General features: G+C 39.9%; 1 protein-coding gene across 1 annotated transcript in view; it reads left to right on the plus strand.

Moving 5' to 3' along the window:
• Nucleotides 1-3,137: 3,137 nt before the first annotated feature.
• Nucleotides 3,138-14,392, plus strand: part of LOC139744085 (syntaxin-6-like) — a 32,715-nt gene continuing 21,460 nt past the window's right edge. Inside the window, exons 1-2 of the mRNA XM_071654546.1 lie at nt 3,138-3,842; nt 13,006-13,175. Coding sequence (XP_071510647.1) covers nt 3,808-3,842; nt 13,006-13,175 — 205 coding nt within the window. The 5' untranslated portion in view covers nt 3,138-3,807. The remainder of the gene's footprint in view (nt 3,843-13,005; nt 13,176-14,392) is intronic.

Consider the following 14,392-nt stretch of genomic DNA (forward strand, 5'->3'; position numbering starts at 1 on the left):
AATACAATACTTAACAACATAGTAATGAGCACTGGATTTAAAACTTGTCATTTATTGTATGTTTATATGAATCAATTTCGAGGTACTGATGTACATCCAACTACACCATGCTACAGATTACCCATGGATGTATGTCTTGACTAAAACTCTCACCAGTCTCGACACTACCATACAATGTACCGGTACATTAAAGTGAGAAAAGGAGATGACATGTTCGTTATGCCATATCATCTGCACAATACATCTGATTCATCCATGTCTGTATTAATACACGTATAAGTTTACTAAGGAAAAATAATGAATTAGAAATCACTAGAACTACACTAAATTGCAAGCAACAACGTCCATAGTCTCATGCTCATAGACATACACCTCCCCTAACTGCTGACGTCAGAACCATGCATGGGCAAGGCTCTGCTATGTACTAGTACTTTAAATTGATTACAGTACACTGTCTGTAGCAAGCCTCTTACAAATGCTGTAAATGTACAGTTTCTAATGCACAATCCAACAGTTTGACAAGACTCAACTTTTGGAACAACAGTCTGTAGAATACCACGTCACGCGAAGTGTATACATGACAGTAGGTTGGCCAACAACCTACAAACTGGGGTAGTAGGTGGTAAAGCTACTTGAAATTACACTGTGAAGTCTCTGGCCAACGTACCGACAAACCGACAATCTTTCTTACCGTATCTATATCTTCCTTCTTTCTTTTTCTTTTTTTTTTCTTTCCTTCTATTTTTCTTTCTTTCTTTCTTTTATTCTTGAAAAGACTTTTAAAAGATTTTAAAAGCAGATACAAGCCTATACTACCCTAACCTTGCTTGCTTACGCTTGGATGCACGTGCCCTGCAGTGGGGCCAAATTTTCGATTTTGCCAAAGTCTCTGGTCAACGAACCAATGAACCAAAAAGCCTACGATTGGGGCTATTTCTGATATTGCTACACCACCTTCCTGCGGTGGGGAAGTCTCTGGCTTACAAACCAATGAAGCAATGAACCTACGAATACGATTTAGTCTGACCAAATGACGTCACAGGCACTTCTCTTCATAGGCCGTTGGTTGACAAACTACAGTACAGTCACATGTTTTCTGCAGTTAAGCCCAACTTTCGGCAATCGTGCACTTTACGGCCCTATTATTATCGGTGCAAGATTGTCCCCTAATCGAGCAGTGTATGCGAATTCAAGTACCTATCAGGCACTGCAGGTCGAGAGCATGTGTTCCGCTCCGGTACTGTGTGCAGGTGGGTGTGTGGGATCTGGTGTTGGATGTGTGTGCATACAATGTATACATGTCGATGTGTGTGCGTAATGAAAGCACTTATGGTACGCCACCTTTGCTCTAATTCCCTTCCCCCCTGCGTGGCATGCACAATCAGAGAGTACAAGATGCTGTGCATGCATGGCATGCCATGCAACTCAACAGTTGTAAAGTTTCATCCTTCATTCATGATTTTAAATTGGATACTGTATTTTATCTCAAGCAGGGGATCACTAATTAACCTATTGCAGAGGGCACATGTCCACTGTCCTTAGCTTGGTAAAATTATTCTGTGAAATACATTCGACAAAAAAAGAATCCACAAAAAGCTTATATACTGATCCGCCAGTCTCTTACTGTCCACTACCTGCACAGTTACCGATTTATGAACAGCCTAGCCACTACATTGTCATTGTACACGCACACACACACACACACACACACAAGCCTCGCGAATTGTGGTGGCAGCAGATGGATGAAGGAGACATTAACATAGCATATTTGCACATCTAATCGATGTGGCTATCTAGCTAGGATGTTCAAAAATGGAAGTATTGTATCGCTGACTTCTTCAAACTTTGCGCCACGACCATGGCAATTTTCAGCGAGGTAACATTGCAAATTGTAGCTCGATAATCCTGCAGCAGAGAGCAAAGACATGCAATAACACGCAGTGTTTGATGTGTCAAAATCATAGGGCGAGGAGGGCTTTAGTGACATTGTAATATTACTTGTCAAACGGCTTTCCATTACAACAAGAACAACTAGCTTGCCGCGCCGGCTGCTCAGTGCGTGGTGGTTCATGGGATATCACCTTGGCACACGTCACAGGTAGAAACGTCTACCAATAGACCTAATTAAAGGGCCGTATAACCGTAGGCGTAAAGTGCATGATTGCCTTGACCGAAAATCGGTCTGTATCTGGTCGTCGGGGATATGTTCCGCAGAGACTGCGTCTGGCTTCACGGATTGCATACAGTACTTGCCAACATTTTCATTTGAGAAAGCGGTAGAATCCAGGATGCCTATGCGAGCAGCGCTAGCTGGAATGCTAATGAAATCATTCAAATGCGGTAACAAGTTAGAGTTGGCAAGTAAGGGATTGTCTCCTCCGGAGAGTGACAACGTCAAAAAAAATAAAAGACTCCTCCTGACAGACGGATCTTTCTGTCTAATGATTGCCCAACTTTCCACTACACTGTCCGTCACTGTACTAGTACTACTACAAGTGTAAAATTTAGATATGTTATGATTGACACTGTCTAACGTTCATACTTGGATTTTTGGAATAACACTCACACTCACAGACAGTCACAATGATCACAGTAAATAACACTTCGTCTTCACAGTTACAACAGTGTAACACGTTAGTTTAGACTTGCTGGAGTTGTCTTACTTCTCTAGATTCCTATCCAGTAAATTTAGCACTTTATCATGATTTTCGTTAACTTGTTAGATAACAAACTGTGGATCACGAGACGATGCAAACAATGATCTCACCTCATCAAGCGTTATGTTCTCTCAAAAGATGACGATATTTCACTAATTCGCCGGCTCATTGAGATTGCACATTGATCCTGCACTGGTTCACGGGCTGGCCTTATTCGGTATGTAAAATTCTGTGTGTTTCAGTTGGGATTGAGCTGCGAGAAAGGGTCGAGGGTCGATCCTACTGCACTCACTGCATGCTAGTGTGTGTCGTATTGCGATGAACAGCGCCATCTGCGATCTTCGGACACATCGAGCTACTAGCTCAACGCTGAACACGTTACACGTACCTACATTTCTACGTATGATATATTGTGTGCATGTATGTACGATATGTACATCAATGTACGGATACGTCACGCACGGTACTCGATCGCAAAGGTCATGACTACTGCCTGGCGCACCGGAAAGCATTGGGAAATTTAGGGGAATTCCAACTTTATTTTTGTTCCCCAGGATACAGTCACTCACTAATTATGGATCTGGTCATACACTGATGTTATTGTTGGAAGATCGACGTAATATCTCAAAAAGAAAGGGGCACGAAGCAGATCCTCTTGTCGGCGTTTGCTGTCCTTATGAGTGGATCGGTGACCGTAAATTCATAGGAACACAGCGGGGCAGCTTAGGCGACATTGATGCTGCGATAAGGGCACAACAACATATAGCATCGTTCCGTCCGTTCCACCGATTTAGGGTTCTGTTATCTGCAGCGAAACTGAAGAAAATATCACGTTTATGTATCTTTATGAGATGAGATGTGTTGATTGACTTTAAGCCTTAATTTGAGTACTTCTGTGACTGTAAATGTTAGCTTTCGCTTTCATTAAATTTAGATTAGTGCAGCCAGGAGGAGAGTTGCTGAGACATCCTAATGAGTGATGTCCACTGCACTGGCACTGATGAACTGACGGAAAGCCTGCTGGAACTAAAGGGTAAAAATAAAAGGACGCATTTCTGAATTTCCCATAGAACTAACGTGGAAGATTCTTCCAAGCCATACCCTTCACACACCTGACTGGAGAGGACATTGGTCTACACCGAAGGTGAAGATGTCACTGGAAGATCCATTTTTTGTTGTGAAAGAGTAAGTTGCCAGTTTGTCCCATTGTGGAAACATTCATCTCGAGTTGCCTTGCGTTTAACCCCGGGACGCTCCGTATACACAGTTACACACTGTGGGAGCGTCCTGAGTCAATAGAGTGCTATATCGGTAAGCTTGAAAAACATACACAGTCTGTCACAGATTTTCGCACCTCCGTAGGTTTCGAATATCACGAGGAAAAAACGTACTTTTATACTATACATAAGATTCTTATCTAATTAATACCCTACGTTCACCTTGTTCTTGTTCACATTGGTCCAATGATCTTGAAAAAACGTTTTTTTCACGGCCATATACGGGTCCGTAGTCCTAGCTCCCCATCCCATTCACCATTTTCGAAATCAGTATGCAGTACACTGCGCACGTAAATATTCATGTGCTAGCGGAGTCGCAATGCGTTTAGCCTTCTGACAAGGCGTGCGCGCGCGCACCCACCCAGAAAGCAACGCAATATACAGCGAGAGGGTTTGCCAACATTATGATAAGGCCTTGCCACAAAGCTACACGACTTGATGGCCAGCGCATGCGCACAAATCTCAAATCCATTTACTGTATAAGATGTAGTTCTCCCGAGTTCCTCTCGACCGAGTCGCATTTAACTCATCAAACCGAGCAGAAAGGGACTATTACCAGAACCAAAAGTTGAACGCAGTCAGTGTTCAACATTACATCTTCACCTGTAAGTCTTCATATTGCGGAATTTTTGCGATTTCATATTGATTTTTAGGCGCTATACTTCGCCTGTCATGATCATGTCTGCTACAATGCGCAGCCCCAACACTGCGTGTTGGGGCTGGTCGCAGTTACCTTGCGTTGTACTTTTTGTAGATAGATCTCCTACCATACTAGTACTATTGTAAACCTTTCACTACAGGTCAATGGAAAGCTTTTCACCACTAAATGTAGCAGATCAATGATTAATTATGTATTAACGAGTCTGGATTTTGAGAACTGTACATGCCTTATAAGTTATATTTACACTGTAGCAAGTGTATGCGAACGAGATTTCCAGACAATTTTGTAAGTGTTAAATTCACAATTAATAGTCTAACGTTAAATACTAGACAACAGTGGAGTAAAGCAGTAACTCTCTAGTAGCGAGAGAAATGTATTGGTGCATGTCACATTCAGGTCGTGATCAGAATTAATATTTTCTCATGTTTTTAAACTTGCAAATACCACTCAGCTCGCAAAATTGACAAAAATAAGAACCTCGCAAAATATGCAATGTATACAGTATTTGGTGACCAGGAGGGAACATTGTGTGGCAAACTTGCTACGTGTACACTGTAGTATGATTAAATTACCAGTAGATTCTACACCAAATGAGTTGTTCCTTTTTTATACAAAGCAGTCTCCAGGAAGCCATACATACACATAACATGTATGATTTGTAAATATTGTTTATGCTGCAGACTATTTTTTGTGGGTTTTTTGTTTTTGTTTTTTGTTTTGTTTTTATAAATCTACAGTTACTAGTTAGCAGAGCGAGTCATTGTGGCTCCAAAGATTAGATTCTAATTTTGCTGCAATTCTGCTGGCAGCAGTAGTTGTGCCCTAAGACAATTCACTTCCGAAAGACTTTATGTACCTTCCCCACCCCCCCACCCCACTATTTTTGCCATACCACTCTACTCTACCCTACCCTCGCTAGTTCACAAGCACAGATGCACGTACTTTGACAGTCCCACACACATAATTGAAGGCAAGTGGTGAGATATGGGAGGGGGACATACGACTTGTACACATTGTAAGGAAGTCTTGCTGTCAATTCATCATTGTCATCCTCGTGAGCCTTCGCTGATGGGATTTTAAGCTATCAATCCCATTTTAGCTTCCATTAAAGACATGTAAGTATTTTAATAAAGGACGAGTTTACCCATATAGACTACATACATGTAGTACAATATAGTATATGTGGATTGAGTGAATGCAGCAATATTAATAGAACACAGCACTGAAAGTTTGAGGAAAACCACTGAGAGTTTGAGGAAAATCTGGCAATCTATTCAAAAGTTATGAATTTTTAAAGTTTCTATGCAGCCATCATTTGATGAGGAGACTATACAGTTTGTGATGGCACATCATATACAGTATACAAGACAAAGAGAATTTAACAGATTTTAATACACTGATCAAGGAATGCATGTAGCACCTGCGTGTGTCATCATCATCATCTCCAATATGCAGTTCCAGAGGCTGGAATTAACCTACAATGTATGAAATGCCATCCTTCCCGCGAATTCATTTTGGCTGTGGAGTCGTTCACCTTCCACTGTTGTCATATGCACCGACCACCATCATGTTTCAGAGGGCTGATCTACCAGCATTAAAGGGAACGCAAACCCAAAGAGCAATGTGGATTGAGTGAAAGCAGTAACATTAGTATCTAGAACACATCAGTGAAAGTTTGAGGAAAATCGGGCAATCGATGCAAAAGCTATGAATTTTAGAAATTTGGGTGTTGGAACTGCTTGGTAAAGAGACTACCGGTACTAGAGGTTATGATGTATGAGTGGACTACAATATAAGGAAAATATACAGAGAATTCAATAAAAATTCATTTTTCATGAAAATTACACATTCCATCAACTTGATACTGACATGTACCTGTATACAAACTGTAGGGGTAGCAATTATTCCCCCTGCTTTCTGAAAACGGTTAGTCAAGGACTCTTTCATTTTGCTAGAAAAGTAAATTTTTGTGGAATTCCTTTTATATTTTCTTTATGTTGTTGTCCACTCATACGTCATAACCTCTAGTAGTCTCCTCATCCAGCAGTTCCAACACCAAAACTTTAAAAATTCATAACTTTTGCATCGATTGTCCGATTTTCCTCAAACTTTCACTGATGTGTTCTACTAATGTTACTCAATCCACATTGCTCTTTGGGTTTGCGTTCCCTATAAGGGTGATACCCCGCCCCCAGCAGAGGGTCCTGAATGCTGTCATTCCAGGGCCCTGTTTCATAAAAGATGTTAGGATGGCAACTCTTGCTGGAATGGCAACTTCCAATAGCAACAGCCAATCAGGAAGCTGGATTCTCATTGTTACCATGACAATTGCCATTCCAGCAAGAGTTGCTATCATATCAACTTTTTATGAAACAGGGCCCAGCAGAAGTCCTGTTTTTACTTCTACCTTCTCTGTCTCATATTGTGCGAAGAAATAGCACCCTTCAAATTCACCCAGTCACACTCACTGTGGGCCAGTGACTCAAAGACGCCAACCAGAGAACCCCACCTCCTTCACCAACCATCCTGCCTCGCTAGATAAATCTTCAGAGCCACTACAAAGAATACCCCTTTTGAGGTTCAAACTCTACCTGTTTGTAGGTCATTGACATTGCTTGATACTCATACAAATAACGCTGACATCCTTTGCATCTGATGGATTTCTGCCTCTTTCCATTTTCAAGTCATAGCAATTTAAAAGTAGTCATTTCATGTGTTGTTTGTAAGTTTATGTGGTGATGTAAATGAAAGATCCTTCTTCGCATCTCGCTCTTATCTCCATGATATTTCAATTTCCTCCCCCCCCCCCCCCCACCCCCTTCCTGGTTCAGCTTTCTCTTTCTACCAATTTCCGAACCCTTTACCTGATTTTTCACTTTGTTCGTCCTTACAACCTGTCCCTGTCTCGTATTCTCTCATCTCCACTACATGTACATGTAGTGCTACTTCAACTTCCAGCTGCCCCTCAACTGTTACTATTTGCCTCCCTTACACCCTCCCTATGTCACCTCCATTCTTCCCTCTCCTCTTTTTCCATCTTCTTTGGCCAAACAAGTCCTTTTAAAGGACTGATGATGTTGCCACGGACCTCTCTTCTTAGTCTTTACATTTAAGTGCTTGAAGTGTATGATCAGTTTTGGTACCGTAATTAATATCAACAGACCCCCAACTCTAATAGTGAGGGGGAAGTTTATTGTTGACACTACTGATGTCTGTACTGGTTTATGGCACAATCATATTACACAAGAATATCATGGGAACCAACACAGTGTGGCAGATATTTTTTGTTGTGCTTGGTAGAATATTCACCACATTTGTAGGTAATATGTGATATTTCTGGCATCACTATATATCATACAAAACAAAGGGTTATAGCCCTTAGTTTTACTCAAGATCTTTTAAGCTATTTCCAGATATATCTGTTAAGTTCAGCCTGAAGATTGCATTGGACTTTGATTGAAGTGTTTACTCAAACAGGTTCATGCCAAGAAGAGAGCTACATGTATTGTAGAAAGCTTCCAGTGCTCCTTCAAACCAGCAAAGAAGATTTTGAGACATTCAGCTACACATCATGTGGAACATTATCCCTGAATGACAGAGACTCCACACTCTCGTTATCTTAGCCTTCTGTGATTCTGACAGGCAGGGACCCTCTAAGGCTTTCGTGTTGGTGTTCTTGAGGCAATGGACAGTAATTCTACCTTTAAGAATTATTTTAAAATGTGTAATACAGTTCATCCCAAAGATAAAGACTAGTGTTCATCAACTGATATGTTATGCATTTTTTTTAATGTATTAGCCAGCTTGATAATCATCATGCCCTGTTATATAACTGATTAAGAAAAAATGAATGCAAGCTGCTACATTGTAGGCATCATGAAAGAAAAACACCTTTTGAAAGACATGTTCATATCCTGGAAAATTTAGAAAGTGAAACCAAATTATCAGATTTCTTAAATGTGAGTATACTCCATGGATAGATTGATTTTTTTTTTTTTTTAACCGGGTACAAATTGTTTACTGTGAGTTGTTTGTAGGAATTTTTGTCACTTTTTTGTTGTTGACAAAGATCATGTTTGATAACTTAATATCCTTGATAAATGTATTATGAATAAGTTACAGCTGTACAACCGTACGTATGTACAGTACGTCATTGATAATGCCCCCAAGGTGATTATGGCATTTCAGTGACATTTCATGCAAGCAAAAAAAAAGGGGGGGAATCGGATTGAGGAATATTGTGTTAGAAAAGTAAAAGGGTAATGTAGCCAAAATGATGCATTTGAAAAGTACATCAAACATCATATTAGCAGATAAATATGACAATATGATTTCAGAGTGATCTTAACTTCATAGTATCTCCTGTTAACGCTCAAAATTTTACTGCTTTTGTTCCTGTTTTTTCTGTGTATTCTTTTCATGGTTTCCATGGAAATATGAAGGTGCAATGAAAGGGGTGGTTGAGGGGTAGAGGGTGGAATGACATGGGAAGAGAATAGTTAATTTTCTGTATGGCACAAATACACTGATGTACAAATTATGATTACTAAGTGGTACATGTATTCACTGTGCACTGTCAGTATGAAATGACTCCACTAAAATCTGACTATTCTGAAAAACTTTTTTTTAAAAGTCATGACTGAATGAAATAAGTACTGCATGCATTAAATCAGAGCTACCCGTTATTTGAAGCGAATATTTATAAGTTTCAAAGTTATTTGTGTCACTTTGACTTAACAGCGTAGTGTTCATGTTTGTGTTTTAAATGTCATAATATTGTAATCATGAATGTAACTTACTGAACTGTATACACTAAACATTGTAACTTCTTCCTTACACTGTATATCTAAAAAGTATTTTTGAGGAATTTCATATATTTCTTTTTTATCCATCTACTGTTTGCTGAAAAATATGCGTAGAAACACTGAAATTCCTGTGCTCTTGTGGGTATTAACACTACTTGTGAGTCACACCAGTATGTAATCCATCACACCATTTGAGGCATGTAAAAACCCTCATGTTGTCCCTATGGTATTGCCAGCTAGGAACTGCTAGTGGTACAGTAAGTGCCAGATGGCCACTATTTATAGCAAGACATTATGCAGAGTAGGCAAGGCACTAGAGCCTCTGCTGCGCTGTGTGGGGTACATGTATACCTTTATATCACTTCTATACATGTAGGTACACATGGAATGTGCTGCTATTCAAAAAATATTCTCAATCATGAAAGAGCAGTGTTAATGTGTGTGGGGGTGGGGTGTAGGGTTGTGTGCGCGTGTATGCCTTTGTGTTTTGATGCAGTACAATGCACTAGTGTTATGATAATTCAAAGTAGTCTAAAAATAATGTCAGAAGTACTGTATGGTACTTTCTGTACATTACACAGGTATGTTTGTGTTGGAAAGAGACTTGAAGACAACATTTGGGTGTGGACAGGCTCGAATGACGCAATGAAGAATTCAGAGAAGCGAGGGGAGCGGAGAAATCTGGATAACAACTTTTTCCATCTAGCGCCCCAACAATCTCTGATTACGGATAGAGAAAGGAGAGGATAGAAGCGTTCAGGGACTGATTAGGTGTTCAAGCATGCATGTGGGGGTGAAATTGGCCGAGGCTGAGTTTAAAGGGATGGTACAGTATTGGTGGAGATGAGAATTGGGCTTTAAACTTTTTGCGAGATACAAAAAAAACACTTATGATATACACATAGTACAGAGCATACCATTTTAAGAGGAATTCAAAGTTTATTTGATGAAAATCGGGTTTGGAATGACTGAAACATCCAAAAACAAAGTAAAACAAAGCGATCGTAATAAAGTGTGGGTCCCACACTTTATTAGAATCACTCTTTTTTGGATATCAGCCATTTCAAAACCAATTTTCATCAAATAAATGTTGAATTCCTCATAGAATTACATGCTCTTTCATATTTCATTAGAGGTTTCTCATTATTTCACCAAAAAATGTTAGAAACCTGAAATTAGGTCTCAACCAAAACTGTATGATCCCTTTAAACTGCCCAGGAAAGAATGCATTTTAAGGGGGACCTCTAGGCTAAGGAAGACTTTTGTTTTTGTATCTGTTTTTGCTTTGAATAGCACATATTATAATGAAATATTTTCAGCATGGCTATGATTTCTGTGAAGAGAAATCCAATGGACAATTGATGGCGTTTATGGAATTTGTGGAGTATTTATGAAGTCTACAAATGTATTTTATGAATTTATAGACATACAAAGTCTGTGCATTTTCATACATCAACCAATGCTTACTACTTTTAAGTCCTCTGCGTCAATACTGTTCGGGAGGCTTTCATTTCAGGACAGAAGTGAGGCAGGATGCAGAATTTAAAGGGATCGTATAGTTTTAGTTGAGACCTAATTTCAGGTTTCTAACATTTTTTGGTGAGATAATGAGAAACCTCTTCTGAAATATGAAAGAGCATGTAATTGTATGAGGAATTCAAAGTTTATTTGAAGAAAATTGGTTTTGAAATGGCTGAGATATCCAAAAAAGAGCAATTCTAATAAAGTGTGGGACTCACACTTTATTACGATTGCTTTGTTTTACTTTGTTTTGGGATGCATCAGTCATTCAAAACCCGATTTTCATCACATAAACTTTGAATTCCTCTTAAAATGGTATGCTCTGTGCTATATCATTTAATCCTAGTGTTTTCTTGGTATCTCACAAAAAGTTAAAAGCCAAATTCTCATCTCCACCAATACTGTACCATCCCTTTAAGAGACTGTGCTTGTACAACCAGTGGTAGGCAGAACAGAGACTCCAACCCAAAGTACCTTCTGATCTGGAGATTCTCCCGCCTGAAACCCCTAGCAAACGGGAGACTCCAAGTTGATGTGTGCGAAGCGCGAAATTCCCACGGTTCTAGATGCTCTCTGGTGCTATCTATTAAGGCTTGTTTTTTTCAACGTACGATAGAAATATGTAAGAAATCCTTTCAAACGGGAGACAAAGAGCCAGGGCGGGAGAAATTAAATCTCAAACGGGAGAACGGGAGATTTTGCAAAAATGGGTTTTCGGCGGGAGATCTCCCGTCGAAAACGGGAGAGTTGGAGTCTCTGGTGGTAGGTCCATGGTACACTGTACAATTTACTGCCTCATCTCTTGGGGCTCTCGAACGACAACTTAGGCAAAATGTGGTGGACAAAAAAAAAAAACAATATTTAAACCTATTCCCTTCTTTTGTCCTGCCTCAGACTTTTGTCTGTGCATGATATGCCTAGCCATGAATCAAAGCAGATGTACCATTTTTGCAAAGAAGGCACGCTGCGTAAATTGTTGAAGTTTGCTGATGACTGAGCAAATCTGACAGTTCTGACAAACAGACATCAAAAATATTGTGTGTCTGATGTGTACCTCCCACCTACTGTACCCCTAGAATCACACCCATATTGCATCCCCTGTTGACATTTGGAGTAAACACACACACACACACACACACACATACATGTGCTTGTACCCTGCAAACATTTCTAGGAGTGCCTCCGGTTTGCCACCAGACATGGGCATTATCATGGCATAGCGGTTTCAAGTCAGTAGAACAAATGGGTGCCACGGTCAGGTCAGGTCAGGTCCAGTCGTTGGTTATTTGCCTGCCTAGCTGCTGCCTGTTGTGCCTTTAAACTGGACAGGCCATGAACTGCACTATTATACAGACACGGACTGCCTTTCGGGACATTGTTGATATTATTGCCCCCGAGGGAACTCATCTTCATGCCATGACCCTGGGAGCTTGCTCCGAGGATTGAGAGTTAATTGAAAATTAGTCCAATGAGGTATAGCTCATGTTAAACCAGTTGTGCCTCCACCTTCACAACTGATTGCATGGTAGTAGCTTCATTGTTAAAGCATAAATTACTTGCCTCCAGGGTTGCATGTTCATCAGCGGCACTCTTGATGCAAATTATGTCATCAGCTCACAACTCTCTCGTTAAAGACGTGATCAAAAACAAAAAGCAAAAAATACATATCAGTTCATTTTTTTTTTTCAAAGAAGAAATTTAAGGTAATTGTTCAAGTCCCTCAAAGAATTTAATGAGATGATTACATCATCGCTTCATCTCAATAGACTGGTTTACTGACATATTCAAATTTTCTGCATACCTTTCTGACAATGGTTCTTCTTGACAACCAGAAAGCTTGCCCGAGGTTTACCCTATGTAGCAATAACTAGGTATAAAATATGCAAACTGGATTCCAAGTATTGAAAAGTGTTTTTGAGATACAGGTTAATAGAATAGTTCATTACTATGTCAGGATGGAATGAACATCCATAAATTTGAATATGTGAGGAAACCAGTCTATTTACATGATTATGACCACATCACTGATGTTTCAGTTCATTTTTTTGTTTTATTTGTTTGTTTGTTTTCTTGAAACGCGGCAGGGAGGTGGAGAAGGCGGTGACGACGTCGGAGGGTCTCTACCAGCGCTGGTGCAAGCTGCTGGAGGACACCAGCAGCGTGAGCAAGGAGGAGTACGACTGGACCACCAATGAGGTACGGAACAGCCTCCGCAGCATCGAGTGGGATCTGGAGGACCTGGAAGAGACGATCAATATCCTTTCTCGGCATTGCTAGCTCATATACAGTGTATTTCGTTTCTTTCCTTTTGTTTCCTGTCATTTCGTACACTGCGTTTGTGATTCTGCCACTAGTATACAAATTCTGCTCTCTTGGAATGTAGTGTTGTGATCCCAGAAGCGTTAATCATTGAGGGCTGATCAGCTTTCACGTAATTATTGTACAGGTGCAACTTGGGGTATTCATCCTTTGAGCATGTTGGGCCATGTCCAGTTTATTTTCATCGTGTTTGATAGTGCAAAGGAATTCTAATCATTTTCTTTCTCTTTCCTTATTTCTTCAAAATCATGGAAAACAAAGTGATTTTTAGAAAGGAGTATAAATTGTAATATGATATGTAATTTCTGTTCAATAAAGAAAGCAATTTCAAGTAACTCTTTTGACAGAATTCCATTTGTATGCGATTGATACGTCACAGAAGATGTGGTGGATAACAATACATTGTAGGTTACAAAAGTTTTCCATCTCTTTTTCTCTTTCCCTCGGTCTCTTCTCTCTTTTATCTAAATTTCCTTATGTGTTCAATATGAGTATACATTGTAATGCTAGTCGAATGTTAACAGGGTATCCCAATTACTAAAATATAATGTGGCATTATAAAGTCTGTAGCACATTTCCATACTTGCCAACTCTACCGCATTTGGCGGTAGACTACCGCTTTTGAAAGATTTCATTAGCATTCAAGCTAGCGCTGCTCGCATAGGCATCCTGGATTCTACCGCTTTCTCAAATGAAAATGTTGGCAAGTATGCATTTCCTTGCATTTAATATTTTCACATATTCTTATGTACGTCATAGATAATGGTCTGTATACTTTCAGTAACCTATCACATTAAAGGGGGGGGGGCATTTCATGAAGCATTACAATGTATGTCAGATATTTTTTTCTGACGAACTTGCTCTCAGCCAATCAGATGCAAGGATTTCAGTAGCTTATAACAGTTTGTCAGAAGAAAAAAAAATCAACAAAATGCTTCATAAAATGCTTCATAAAATGCCCCCAGGGCCATCTCATTTTTCACACAGGAATGAAGGCTAACCCCTTCTCTGCCAGTGAGTCAAATGTGCGCAAATTTCATACACACACAAACCTGTGGCCAGGTAATGAATGTATCATGCAGGTGGTTAGAGAAAACTTGGTGTGGGGCTGCAGTATGGTTATGCCTTTAAGTCTTGTCATATAATTATGCT

This window comes from Diadema antillarum, unplaced genomic scaffold, assembly GCF_040938485.1.
Source record: "Diadema antillarum isolate AM-2024a unplaced genomic scaffold, OU_Dant_1.0 scf00000035, whole genome shotgun sequence".
NCBI classification, from domain to species: Eukaryota; Metazoa; Echinodermata; class Echinoidea; order Diadematoida; family Diadematidae; genus Diadema; species Diadema antillarum.